This window comes from Pithys albifrons, chromosome 23 (genome assembly GCF_047495875.1).
Source record: "Pithys albifrons albifrons isolate INPA30051 chromosome 23, PitAlb_v1, whole genome shotgun sequence".
NCBI classification, from domain to species: Eukaryota; Metazoa; Chordata; class Aves; order Passeriformes; family Thamnophilidae; genus Pithys; species Pithys albifrons.
The window spans coordinates 7,117,541-7,131,480 of record NC_092480.1 but is presented as its reverse complement, the minus strand read 5'-3'; the positions used below and the strand labels follow the sequence as shown (position 1 = coordinate 7,131,480).

Here is a 13,940-nt window from a genome sequence, read left to right as displayed (position 1 = left end):
ATTAATAAAAAAGAGAGGGAAAGAAGAAGCAGGCATTGCACTTTAGGTGTCCCTGGAGACCAAAAACCACAGACACTCCCCTGATTTCTGAATGCTGCTGCCTGGTTTGGGGAAAACTCTCCCAGATCTCCCAGAAGTTGAGCAGATGCAACGTCACACATATCCAACCTCTGCAGGTGCAGATCCTGAAGGGCACCATGTTCTCCCAGGCTTCTGCTTTTCCAGCAAACACTCTCCCTTACCCATGTGAAATTCATTTACAAATCACTGTTTTCCAGCAGAATATACAGAATAACCTGTATAACTTTCCCAGTATTGCACCAGTCTTCACCAGCTGCTGTTAAATCCCAATCCCAATCCCAATACAGGCATGAGATTAAATAATGGGATTAAATAATGAGAATTCTGAGGAATTTGGTTACCAAACTGTAATTTGCCAAAAGGAGAGCTTAAGGAAGCCGAAGGACTTGTGGGCTGCAATGAAAACACTTATCCAAGGCAGAGACTTGATCCTGGTGGGTCCTTTCCAACCAAGGATATTCTGTGGTTCTTTTTTATTTTTGAAAATATCAAAACAGGCCCTTTCAACATTTATAGCACATTTCATCCTGCATTTTGGAAACGTGACATTTATTTCCAAAAGTCAAAGAAATCAAAGCAGGACTTTGCAAAGGGTCAAGTGACACCTGTGGGAACCAACAGTTTTGTTTCAAATCAGAGTGAAAACTGTTCTAGTTTATTCCAAGTTTCAGTGATGATGTTGGGCTGGAAGGTTTGGTATAGAAATGAAAACATTATTGTCAAAACGAATGGTTTGGGCTGTGCCTGCATTGCTGGGGAGGGAGAGCTCCTGCTTTCCTTGCTTGGGGAGGGGGGTACCCCAACTTACTTGAGAGGTCCCGTCCGACTCCGAGGGCCAGCCCGTCCTTGATCCAGAGCACGATGCCATTGTACTCGGGGATGGCACAGAGCAGCGTCACCGGCTGCCCAGCGATCACCACCTGGTCCTGCGGCTGCTGCGTGAACGAGGACGCCTGGCCTGGGGGGACAGAGAGGGAGAGGAGCCGTCAGTGCTCCAGAGGTTTTCAATGCAATGCAGGTCCTTGGCAAGAGCCAAAGGTGCTCCAGGCACAGCACGAACCGGAGGCTGAGCTCTGCAGCTCGTAATTATGAGATTGATTAATTATATGATTGCTCGATAGAATGGTTTGTGTGGGAAGGGACCTCAAAGTGCATCCCGTTCCACCCCCTCCTGCAAGGGCACGGACACCTTCCACTGTCCCAGGTTGTTCCAAGCCCCATCCAGCCTGGCCTTGGACACTCCCAGGGATGGAGCAGCCACAGCTTCTCTGCCCAACCTGTGCAAGGGCCTCACCACCCTCACAGGGAAGGATTCCATGCCCATATCCCATCTATCCCTGGCCTCTGGCAGTGGGAAGCCATTCCCCTTGTCCTGTCCCTCCATGCCTTGTCCCAGGTCCCTCTCCAGCTCTCCTGGAGCCCCTTTAGGCACTGGAAGGGGCTCTCAGGTCTCCCTGGAGCCTTCTCTTCTCCAATGAACACCCCCAGCTCTCCCAGCCTGTCTCCAGAGCAGAGGGGCTGCAGCCCTTGGAGCATCTCCATGGCCTGCCCTGGTCTCTCTCCAACATCTTTCTGATGCTTCCAGAGCTGGACACAGCACTTATTCCCCCGTCATATACTCAGACAAACATTTGCAATGTTTTTCCAGCCTGTGCCAAAAAAAAAAGTTACAGCAAAGAGGGCACCAGACATTCCCTCTAATTACTGTATTCCAGACAGTGATGGTAGTGCTTTAGCCACCATGATCACAGACAGAGGAGCAGCAGGATGTCCAGAAGCAGCAATATTTTATATTACACTTAATAAAAGAGGATGTTGGTCCTTTGCTTGAGTTTTGCTCCCACCTCATGTGTTCTCTGAAATCAGAATGTGCAGTTGATGACCTGCTATAAAACACGTGGGAAAACAACCAGCTGCTGCTGTTCCCTCTCCTCCAGAGTGTAACTCACCGGTGCTTTCTGGGAGCTTCACACACATCTGGAGAGGAAAGGAAGGACCAGCTCTGGTTCAGCACAGCCTTTTGCCAAATCTTCACCAAATTCTCAAACTATCTGACACTAACAAGCCAAGATCTCCATCCTGTCACCTCCCACCTCAGGGATCCAAACCCAGGGGCTATTCATCCCTCTCCTCACCCTTCCCCACCCTGAATGCTACACTAACAATTCACAGCTCCCAGGCCACCACCTGCCGTGGTGAGATGTCTCACACCTCAGGTGTGGGATGAACCTTCTCATTTTGCACAGGAAGCACTCGAGTCAGTGTAACCTCTCCCACAGCAGAGCTTGCTCAGCAAAATGTTTTAGTTTCACTCTTAAATACATAATCATCCCTGGGCTTTGCCATGACTGAAAATCATTCAGAGAATCAGAGAATCCCTGAATGGTTTGGGTTGGAAGGGACTTTAAAGCTCATCTCATTTCATGGGCAGGGACACCTTCCACTAGCCCAGGTTGCTCCAAGCCCTGTCCAGCCTGGCCTTGGACACTTCCAGGGATTCAAAATGTTAAATCCTGCTATTTTTTTCCTTTCCATATGAGTGCTCTGGTTTTATCCCCAGGTAAGGTGGGACTCTGGGATGCCCATGCAGGACATCATTGTGGTTCCAGGGTGCCAGTTCACTCCCCTCTCTCAGATCTGATCTGAGCTCCTGAAGAAAACAGTGAAAGGCTGAACAACTGGCAAAGCAGCCCTGACCCAAATACAGCTCAGGGGTATCTTAGGTGGTTCCTTGTGCTACAAGCCAGCACATGGAGAACAATCAGGAAGGATGGAAAAGAGCTCCAAGTCCAACCTTTGACTGAACCCATGCAGAACCATAGAACCTCCTCAGCTGGAAGGGAGGTGCAAAGATCATCAAGTCCAACTCCTGGCCCTGCACAGCACAACCCCAAAATCCCACCATGTCTGCAGTGCCACAGCCTAGTACTGGAAGGCCCTAAAAGTGAGGCCATTTCAGGTGGATCTGCCAATATCTGGGTTCCTTGTGAGCACAGTCCTGTGTCTGAGCTGCTTGCAGAGCATCTCAATTGCTTTGCACCACTTAAAGTGTTGCTCTGACTCTGGGTATAGAGGAGATCTGAGAAAGAGAGGAGTTGGGAGAAAGGCAGGAGGACTGGATTGCTCCTTGCTGTGCAGCCTGTGGGAGAGCAGGAGCCTCTCTGGGTGGGAATTCTCCCCCTGCACCAGGCAGGAATTCAGAGCCCTCACCCCTGCACTGCCAGTTCAACACACAGAACTGCACAGGGCTGAAGGAAAAGTTCCTCTTTAAAACCCATTTGTTAAAGCAGGACAGTCTCCTCATGTGATCCACCCCAAATCAATTCAATCCTAATTTACATTGACTCTGCTTAATCACCGGCTGATGATTAATCTGAAACCAAGGGTAAGTGTGACACGAGTTCTTGCAACTCAACTTGTTTCCAGATGAGCTGCTGGGCCTTGTCTACAGGCCAGAGCTCCAAAGCTCCATCATTTTCCTCCTGGTGCTGTTGAACCAACGTGTGCCCCCGTGTGAATGCTCATATTTCAATTTAATTTATCGGTGCTTCGACTCGCTCTTCACCAGCCAAAGGTGCACGAGGAGGAGCAGAGCTGTCCTTCCTAAATTCCAACTGCTTTACACACATCCAGTTAAAGGCCCTGCTGAAATTTTTGTGATCTCCCTCCGGGTGCACCTTGGGCACCACATTCCCAGGTATTTCAGACACCCCAGGTCTCCCAGAAGCCACGAATTTTCAAGGAACTCTGATTTCCACCACAGCTCTTCCAAAAGCCCACGGTGGTGGCTCTCACTGAGGTGCTCCATGCAGAGCATGGCAGGTGAATTCCAGAGGACATTCCAGCTTCTCCTGCTGGGAGAGACTTGCTGGAAGTCATGGTGGCCTCTGATACCAGCACAAACCCTCATGCTGAATTAAGATTTAAATATTTGATTTCAAAGGGAATATGAATCAGCTCTGTATTTTATTCAGACTTACAAAGGACAGGCACTAATAGGATAACAGGGAAAAGTGCAGTGAGAGGGAAAACTGGGAAAGAAAGCAGAGAAAGTGAGCATTTGCTTTGTTGCTTTGTTTTTGGTTTGTTTTTTTTTTTTAATATCTATTTTCCACCCGCTAACTGGGTTTTCACAGCTCACTCTGTAATCCTGACAATTCCCAAGGCGAAGCTGGGCGAGCAGACACAGCTCAGGAATGCAGCAATAACCCAAAAAGATCATTTTATCAGCCAGAATTCGCAGGCTGTGAGGTGGGAGCTGCACGAACCCTAATGAGGATGCAGAGGCACCAAGTGGTGTCTGTGCCCTCTGCAAATGCCCATTAAGCAGAGGCTTCGTTTGGTAATTGCTGTTAGAAATTAAGCCCTTTTTAAGTTCTTTTTTCCTCTTTTTTTTATTTCTTCATTTGTTTTAAAGATGAGGTGATGGCTACAGAAAATCAGAGCAGAAACATGGCATATGTCTCCTGTCTTATCCTTCCCTCTGTTTGTTCAGTGTGAAAAATTGTCACTTAAACCCATTTTTCATTCATCCAAGGCTCCATTTCAGCTACAAACAGCTCAGACTCAGCCACAGGAGAGGAGAGATGGGTGTAAGGACCTTAAGAGCATTACCTGGCCCAGCCCCTGCTTCAGGCAGGATCATCTCTCCCTAAATCACAGATGAAAAAAAAAGAAAAAAGTACTGAAGGCAGAGCTCAACTCGCTTTCAAATCAGCTTAAGGTCTGATTACTGGGTTTAACTGGGTTTGGAAGATCAGAGGCCCGTCCACGTTACAGCTTAAGTCTTAATGTCAAAGGAACAAGTAATTTGCAGAAAAGTTTTAAGGGAGATAAGATACTTGACAGAAAATAACTGAAAATGGGGAGACTGGGAGAGGGTGATTTACAAATGCAGCTTGAGCGGTTTCAGCTACAAAAAATGGGCTGAAAAATGTCAATTGGGTATTTTTCTTGTGAATGTTTATAAGGTTATTACAAAATGGTTTCAAAGCAGGTGGTTTGACTCCAACCTGTTGGGCAACCAGGAGTTTCCCATTCTCTCCCCTCCCAGTAAACAGAGTTTCGGCAAAAACCCACTATGCTGGTTAATCCAAATCCCTGCAGAGACTGGAGTTCATCATAGAATTCCAGAATGGTTTGTGTTGGGAAGGAGCTTAAAGCCCATCCAGTCCCACCCCCTGCCATGGGCAGGGACACCTCCCACCAGCCCAGGGTGCTCCAAGCCCTGTCCAGCCTGGCCTTGGGCACTCCCAGGGATGGGGCAGCCACAGCTGCTCTGGGCACCTGTGCCAGGGCCTCACGTGCCTCAAAGGGAAGAACTCCTTCCCAATATCCCATCCATCCCTGCCCTCTGGCAGAGGGAAGCCATTCCCTATGTCCTGTCCCTCCACTCCTCATCCCCAGTCCCTCTCCAGCTCTCCTGGAGTCCCTTTGGGCACTGGAAGGGGCTCAGGTCTCCCTGGAGCCTTTCCTTTCCCAGGGGAACACCCCCAGCTTTCCCAGCCTGTCCCAGAGCAGAGGGGCTCCAGGCTTTGGACTCCTCTGGACTTGCTCCAGCAGCTCCATGCCCTGTCTGTGCTGAGACCCCAGACCTGGCCACGGTGGACCACAGGAGCCCAATCCAAAGTCCAGGCATGACACACATCGGCCATCAGCCATCTCCTCCTTGCCTCCTGCTGCACAAAGGAACCCTGGCTCTGGATTTGGGAAGTGCTCCTGTGACCTGCACACCCACTGCAAGCAGTGGGGAGCTGCAGCAACATCTGCAAGTCCACCCAAACCAAGCATAGTCCCATTTTATTTCCACACCCCGTTTTACCTCAAGTCTGAAGAGCTGGAATAATTTTAAAGAAATAACTCAACTGATGCCTGGCTTCCTGGGAACATCACTGGGAGCTGCTTGGCACCAGCTCTGCCCTGGAAGCCTCAGTGTGAGCACCTGCTGCTCATCCAGCACAGACACCCACTGAGCAGAACCAAAATTAGGACTCTGAATTCATTGTTTTTTTGTTTTGTTTTTAAAGCAAATGGATATGTAAATGAGATGCTAACCAGGCCTCTTGGCCACGTTCCAGCGTGACACCAGAGTCCTGTCTGCACTCTGGACCTGCCCTGCCACTGCGAGCAGGTTGTCACCACAGGTCACCTGCTACTGTGGATGAGGGTTTGGTGCCAGAGGAGGCACGAGAGGCTCTTGATCTCTGATCCTCCTCATCTTCTCCTGGTTGCTGGCTTTGCTTTGCCCCCTCAGGATCTATTTACACTGCCAGGTGCCAGTGTGACCCCCTTGCTGGCCCTGTGAGCTCCTGCCTTCCTGCAGGGAGTCTCTAAAACAAAACCAGGGAGCACTTCTGGCCATTGAAACCTGAAATGGCAGGAATAGGATGGGAGAACAAAGACTCCACAGTGAACAGTGAGCAGGCAAGAACACTAGCCCTGCCTTCAAAATCCCAGGCAGGATCCTTGTGAAGTCACAAGCATTTCAGAAAAGCTAAAGGGAAAAAAAAAAGAGGAAAAGAGACAGAACTGCTTTAGAATCCCTCATATTTCCTTAATGCATTTTGCACCTGTGGTTCCTGTTTTTCAGCATTTCTCTGTAATGTTGCCTTGTTCTTCCAAACAAAGCCTGAGACTCTGCTATATGTGTGACTTCCAAGGGAAATGACATGGCCAGTGACATGACATTCCTTTTCAGAGAAGTCTCAACACCCAAGGATGGTGAGAAGGTCCAAAATTCCCATTTTACATCCTAGAAAATGGGGGAAGGCACCTACACGATGACGCTGCCGAGGTCTGCACTGCAGCAGGACCTTGAAGCTCCTTCCATCACCAAAGCCTGAGCTGGTGACTGGCTTTTTAAGCTCTCTGAAAACTGAAATCTGTTTGCATGAGTTCCTGCCTGAATTATTTCAGTTCAGCCCCTGTGCCCAAACCAGCCTGAGTGCAGACAACTCGCTGCAAGAAGAGAAGAGGCAACTGGGAGCAGCAGAGAGTTAAATTTTCATTACCCAAGAGGAGTGAGTGTTGTAGGAAGAAGTGAGGGACTCACCGAGGGAACAATGACTCATTAGAAATGGAGACACTGTGGCTGCCTTTATGTAAGTGGAGCTTTGAATTTCCATTGTGTTCTGAAAAGAATTAGTCCTTTTTGTTGAGGGGAGAAGTGGCGAAGGAGGACTATGGAGCTCCTTGTCAAAATATTACTGTTCAGAAATGAAAGGCCCCGTGATTAGGAGCAGTGGGATATTCTCCTTGTGCCTCCATGGGAAGAGCTCATCCTTCCCTTGACTTGGGACGTGTGGTAGGAGGATGATCAAGGGGCTGCTGTGTGATAACCTAATCCTGCACACCACTCGAGGAAGGTGTCCCAGTGGAGCAGGTGGGCCCAGTTTGTCCCTGTGTGGGTGTGCCCAAAGCTGGGCATTCCAAACCCTCTGGGCCATTGCCCAGCAACTGTTCCCAATGGCCCATTGGCAGCAGCTGCCCAGGGCACAGCTGAGCCCTCAGGCTGGGAGCTGGCTGGGAAAGAAGCCTGGCAGAGGAGCTGGGAGAACTGCCCTGCAGGGACTCCTTGGCACCTCCACACCCACCTGAGGGCTCAGCTCTGCCCATGGGCCAGCAACCATTCCAAAATCCCCCCTGACTGCCAGAGTCAGATCCCCCAGGGTGGAACTCCCTGCCCTGGGGGAGGCACTGGGGGCTCCCACCCAAACCTCAGGGGACACACTCTGGGGCTTTGGGGACCTCTGGGACCACTCCTTGGATGCAGAGGAGGAGCAGCCCCTGGCCAGGAGGAGCCACCACTCTGGCCCAGACTGTGCCATCATCTGCACCAACAGGTTTGTCCCTTCCTTTGCCTTTGGCCTCAAGGGAACCACGTGGGGCTCAGCACAGGGGCCACCAAACCCCCCTGTGTTTGTGCCCCAGGGGGCTGGGTTAGACTGCTGGGCTTGGGGGTTAAACCCAATTTCTCTTTGTGCCACTGCATTGATTGGAATATTGTTATTAAATTGTAACTCTGACTTATAATCTCTCTTGAGCTGGGTTCATTTCTCTTGCTGGTTTACCTTTAAACCAGTACAGAGGGTCCCTCTCCACACCAAGCAGATCCCACCATCCAGTGCCCGATGGAAACGGTGGCATTTCAGCCCAGCTCAGGGCTGGTTTCTCATGGCAGGATGCCTGGAAATGGAGTTACCTCTTGATTGTGGAGAGCACTGGGAAGAGATGGCTCCATGCCCACCCTTTTCCAGCAGGCAAGGGCTTGGCTCTGCACCAGCCCCCACAGTTTCTGCTTCAGCCCCTGACAAAGGGGCTGGTTCTCAGCACTCCTCTGGGTGCTCTGCTCTGAGCCAAGGACACCGAGCTCCTGCCCAGGGCCCCTCGTGCTGGAGAACACGCGCCCGCATTGATTTTTCGATGGCTGGGAAGAGCAAGCAGACAAAAGCATTACATTATTTACAAAGCTCTCTGGAATTGTCAGTCATGGGGAAGCACAGGGAAGGGCTGTGCAGGCAGCAGTGCTGCTCAGTGCCCACCCTCCTGCTGACCCTGGGGGGACACGACACTCAGAGCTGAGCCCAAGGTCTGGCCAAGCACAGAGCCCATGGAGGAAGGAACAGCCACACGTCTGAATTAAGAAACAATCACATCCAATCGAATAGAACAAAGTTCTTCCTTTTATTCAGCGCTGAGAACATGGGGGATGACTCCACCAAAGACATGTCCAGTGAGACTTTTGTGTTTCCAGGTTTAGTTACAACTGATAACCCCTCCTCAAAGTTAAGCAGGATATTTTGGGTGACTTTTAACAGATCTAATGGGCTGCTCTTACCTCTGCAGCCCTACATTTCCTTTTAACTAACCAGTGTTACAGCTTCAAGCCTCAACCTAGACAGGTTTTCTGATTTATTTCTTACAGCTTAGCCACTCATCTAAACAAGGGTTTTGGTTTATTTCTTAAAGCTCATCTTACAGCTACAGGGTTAAATTCCTCTTTGTCTAAAGCTCTGCATGGTTAAGAGAACTGACAAACTGAGGTACAAGCTAAAATCAAAATTCATATAAAATACAAAGTTAGTACAGGTCTGAATAAAAACTAGTAAAGACCATTATGATTTAAAATTCAGTTTCTTCAGGGGTCCCTGTATCATGGCCCAGGGGCAAGAATTTCCCCAGACAAGATTTTGTTGCACCATGAGAGACGTAAAAGATCTGTGGCTGCCCAGACAGGAGCAGACAAATCCCAGTGAGGAGATGTGGAGCAGCGTCCCAGTGGGAGAGTCCCCTGTTGGGGATGGGCACAGCCATGTCATATCCTTCCTTTGGGCTTCATGGCAGAAATAAGAGAGGTAGCTTGAGTTCAGCCCTTGCATAAGCTTTCCATTATTTTATTTTGTGTCCTTGGGGAGGAAAAAATTAAAAAAAAATCTGTTTGAACAAAAATGTCAGTTTGGCCTTTTTTAGTGTGACTACCTAAGTCCAGCTCACGTGGCTCTGGTGCACTGGATACTGCTGAATTATTCAACCTGAGAGAAACAAAAGCACAGCCCCTTCAGTCGAGGGATGACTCAGGTGTGTGGAATGGTGAGCACAAGCCTCCCACTGACCAGCAGTGGATGTGTCCCTGCTCCCAGGAAAGGCAGGGAGCTGAGTTCACATCTTGCTCACCCACAAACACTGAGGGGCACCCACCACACACAGACACCCCCACAGCTTGGAGGGGGAGACCCATATGGGCTGCACTGAGGTGAAACCAGAGCCAAAGTGATCCTGGGGACAGGGATCACCCCGGGAAAAGCGATAACACAGCTGGGGAAGGGGGTGGAGCACAAATCTGATGAGAAACATCTGGGGGGGCTCAGCCCAGAGAAAAGGAGGCTCAGAAGGGACCTTCTTGCTCTCTACAACTCCCTGACAAGAGGGGCAGACAGGAGGGGGTCAGGCTCTACTCCCAGGGAACAAGGGACAGGACAAGAGGAAATGGGCACCAGATATGCCAGGAGAGGTTTAGGTTGAATATTAGGGAAAAATTTCTTCACAGAAGAAGGGTTATCAAGCACTGGCACAGGCTGCCCAGGGCAGCAGTGGAGTCCCCATCCCTGGAAGTGTTGAGAAAACGTGGATGTGGCACTTGAGGACATGGTTTAGGGGTGAACATGGTGGTGGGGCTGGGTTGGCAGTTGGACTTGATGATCCTAAAGGTCTTTTCCAAACTAAAAGATTCCATGATTCCAATGCCCACAGCCAGAATGGAGTTTCAGGTGCAAAGGCAGTGCTCTGCTCTCCAGCTTGGCCTCTGGGTGACCCGTGGCTCCCAGACACGACCAGCTCTGAGCCAGCCCACGCTGCCCATGAGCACCTGAGCTCATCCCACAGTGATGTCAGATATTTTCCCAATGCTGCTTTGAGAGGAACCATCAGCATCCCACTGTGTCCACTGAGTAGCTTCAAACGGGCAACAGAGAAATTTTGAATAAGATATTAAACCTTTCAGAGATCTTTTTGTCTATTAGTCACACAGGCAAGAGATCTGAACCATCGAGTGTTCTGCTGGCTTTGATACCCACATGAAATCCCAGCACTGCTTTCAAAGTCACTGTCAGCAGTTTGATCAGCCATGCAGAAAGGCTGAAATGTCATCGGCTGCTCTGTTATTACCTGCCAGTTGGGAAGGTGTAAGAGTATCCATACCGTGGGATATTTATTAACAACCTCTTCCCAGCACCAGTTTGGAGAATTACCTCTGGTGAGATTAAATGCTGTTCTTGGGAGCTGCATTGATAGGAAACAAACCAATGTACTGCATCGAGCCATAGGCTGTGTTCAAGTGGGTTTATGGGCTGGATCATGCTGAATATTCAGGCTCCACGGAGGGCTCCGGACTCCATGAATGGCTCCAGGCTCCATGGATTCCTCCAGGTTCCATGGATGGCTCCACGGAGGGCTCCGGACTCCATGAATGGCTCCAGGCTCCATGGATTGCTCCAGGTTCCATGGATGGCTCCATGAATGGCTCCAGGCTCCATGGATGACGCCTGGCTCCATGTTCCATGAATGGCTCCAGGCTCTGTGCTCCATGGATTGCTCCAGACTCCATGGATGGCTCCATGCTCCATAGATGGCTCCATGCTCCATGAATGGCTCCATACTCCATGAATGGCTCCATGTTCCATGAATGGCTCCAGGCTCTGTGCTCCATGGATTGCTCCAGGCTCCATGGATGGCTCCATGCCCCATGGATGGCTCCATACTCCATGAATGGCTCCAGGCTCTGTGGTCCATGGATGGCTCCTGGCTCTGTGCTCCATGGATTGCTCCAGGCTCCATGGATGGCTCCATGCTCCATAGATGGCTCCATACTCCATGAATGGCTCCAGGCTCTGTGCTCCATGGATGGCTCCAGGCTCCATGGATGGCTCCTGGCTCTGTGCTCCATGGGTGGCTCCAGGCTCCATGGATGGCTCCTGGCTCTGTGCTCCATGGATGGCTCCATGTTCCATGGATGGCTCCAGGCTGCTCTCGCAGGTACCTGCTGCCCAGATAATGCTGAGCTCACAGTGAGCAGCATTGTCTCCTATTAGACAAGCTGACAGAGCTGGAAAATGTGCTCTGGGGCACACGTGACTTTTGCTGGAGATAGAGGCAGCACCCTGGATTAGGCAGTGTTTTGCCCCAGGGACCAGCACAGGAGTGTTGAAGAAGCAGGTGAGGAGTCACGGGGGGGTGGCAGCAGAACTGAAGGGTCAGAAGAGGCAGAGCTGGATGTGTTATTATGGCAGAGGGGAGAGGGATGAGCAGAGGGGGGAGGTGTGAGCACTTTCTCCCACCCTGGACAGGAGCCACAGCCTTGCCCCAGTGCCTGGGCTGCCCTGGTTCCCTCCCTAGGGTGAGCTGGAAGCTCTGAGTCTCCTGCCAAAGCTGTCCAGGGCACAGGGGCGATACCTGTTCTTGATACACACACAGGTGCTGGCACCACAAGCTCTTCCCAAGGGCTGGAAACTCTGGCACGGCGCTAACCAGTCACGGAGACGGGAGATGCTTCGCCCTCTGAGCAGAGGGGAATAGATTTCCTCGTATTGATCCACCTGGAGGCCCAGCTCCCACTGAAAATTGCCAATGACTCCAAGAAATATTTTGTTCTCGGCACTCTGGAGGGACCCATCACAGAATAATAAATTCCCATTTGCTCCCCATCAAGGTGCATTGTCCTGGCACGGCTCCACCACGGGGCCAGGCTGAGGGGCCCAGGGGCAGAGCAGAGGAGGGGACACTCCGGGAATTCCAGCCAAGCCAGCTCTCTCCATGGCAACTCCAGCTGCTTGTTGGATGAGAACACTTTGAGCTGCCAAAGGGTGCTGGGAAAGGGGTCGGCGGGTCCTCAGCTGCAGGAGCCTTGAACTGATGCTCCTGGGATGTAAAACCTCCCACTCGGATCCACAGAGAAGAAAAAGGAACTTTTCCTTCTAAAAATAACAGCTGACGTGCAAACTAGTGGGCAGCAGCCTCTCTGCACAGTCTCCCATCCCTTGTGACCTTCTGAGACCCCTCAGGTGATCCCCCCACCCTGGATTACATTCAATCTGAGAGCACCCTCAGCCCATCCTTTGTTCCCAGATCAGGGCTGCTCCTTTGAAACAGAGTCCTTTAAATCTGAGCTCATCTTTGAGTTAGAGGGCACAGAGGACGCTCGTCCGTAGGAAAACGAGAAGGATGAATAATCCATTTCACAAACGATTTGGAGATTTCAAAGCCTGGCTCTGCTCCCAGGAAGAGCAGCAACTGGAAGTTGTGCAGTCCATGGGGTGGAAAATTAGAGCAAAGAGCTCGCCTTGGGTCGCACCATGTTTCACTTCCATCCTCGTTTTTCCAAATCTGTTATCGCACGCTTTGAGGCACACAGAGAAATCAGAATGAAGATGCAGCTCAGAGCAGAAAATGCAGATATTTAATAGAACATTCCCTGCCCAGGGTTACCTCAGTTGGTTAGAGAATGCTACTAGCACCAGTTGTGGTTTGATCCCTGTATGGGCCCTTCACTTGGGAGTTGGACTCGACCCTTGTGGATCCCTTCTAACTCAGAGTATTCTGTGGAATGAGAGGGTTGGAATGAGATGAGCTTTAAGGCCCCTCCAACCCAAAACATTCTGGGATTCCATAGTATTAAAATGACTGGAAGATTCTGCTCCTTCTCAAAATGATTTTGAGTTTAAGTAGTCTTGCTGCAGGTTGGTGAGATATCAAACCCATCATATAGATTGGAGAATTAACACAAGGAGTGGTTAAACAAGTCTCCTTACAGGGTATTTTCAACTCTGCAGGTGTTAGAAGTGCCACCACCCAAGATTCCCCCCACAGACACCTTCCTTGAACAAGAGACACCTCCGTGGCACCAAATCACATGGATGAGATAGGAAAAGGCAGGAATAAATCTTGCTATTGGCCTGAAAGGCTGAGAAGCCTCTGTTTGCATGAAACATCAACCAGGAGGCTTCTGGGGGAGCTCCTGGCCAGATGAGCTCTGGGATATGACAGGAGGCTGCAGACTCGCTCCGGCTCCCGCTGCTCACCCGAGCGCAGAGAGATCACTTCGGGTTGTGCTGTGTGAATTATCAGCTCTGAAGATGGAGTGGAGTGAGAATTAGCAGGTTTCTGCTGTAATTAGTGTTTGTTTGGATTTTTGCAAGTGGAAATGATTGTAAATATGTGCATTTTTTTTTCCACACATGCAAGATTCATATTTAGAGTTAAACCAAATCATTCTGAAAAACAGCCTAAAGTGAAGTATATGCAACACACACAGAGAGTGGCAGGGGAAAGGCAGGAGGAGCTGGAGATGCTGAGATGAACAGAGAGCA

General features: G+C 50.3%; 1 protein-coding gene across 3 annotated transcripts in view; it reads right to left on the bottom strand.

Annotated features, from left to right (window-relative positions):
• The window catches only part of KIRREL3 (kirre like nephrin family adhesion molecule 3), a 379,232-nt gene that overhangs the window by 100,172 nt on the left and 265,120 nt on the right, over window positions 1–13,940 (bottom strand). For all 3 annotated transcript variants that reach the window (XM_071576137.1, XM_071576138.1, XM_071576139.1), the window contains one exon: window positions 890–1,039. In XM_071576137.1, the coding sequence (XP_071432238.1) occupies window positions 890–1,039 (150 nt within the window). The remainder of the gene's footprint in view (window positions 1–889; window positions 1,040–13,940) is intronic.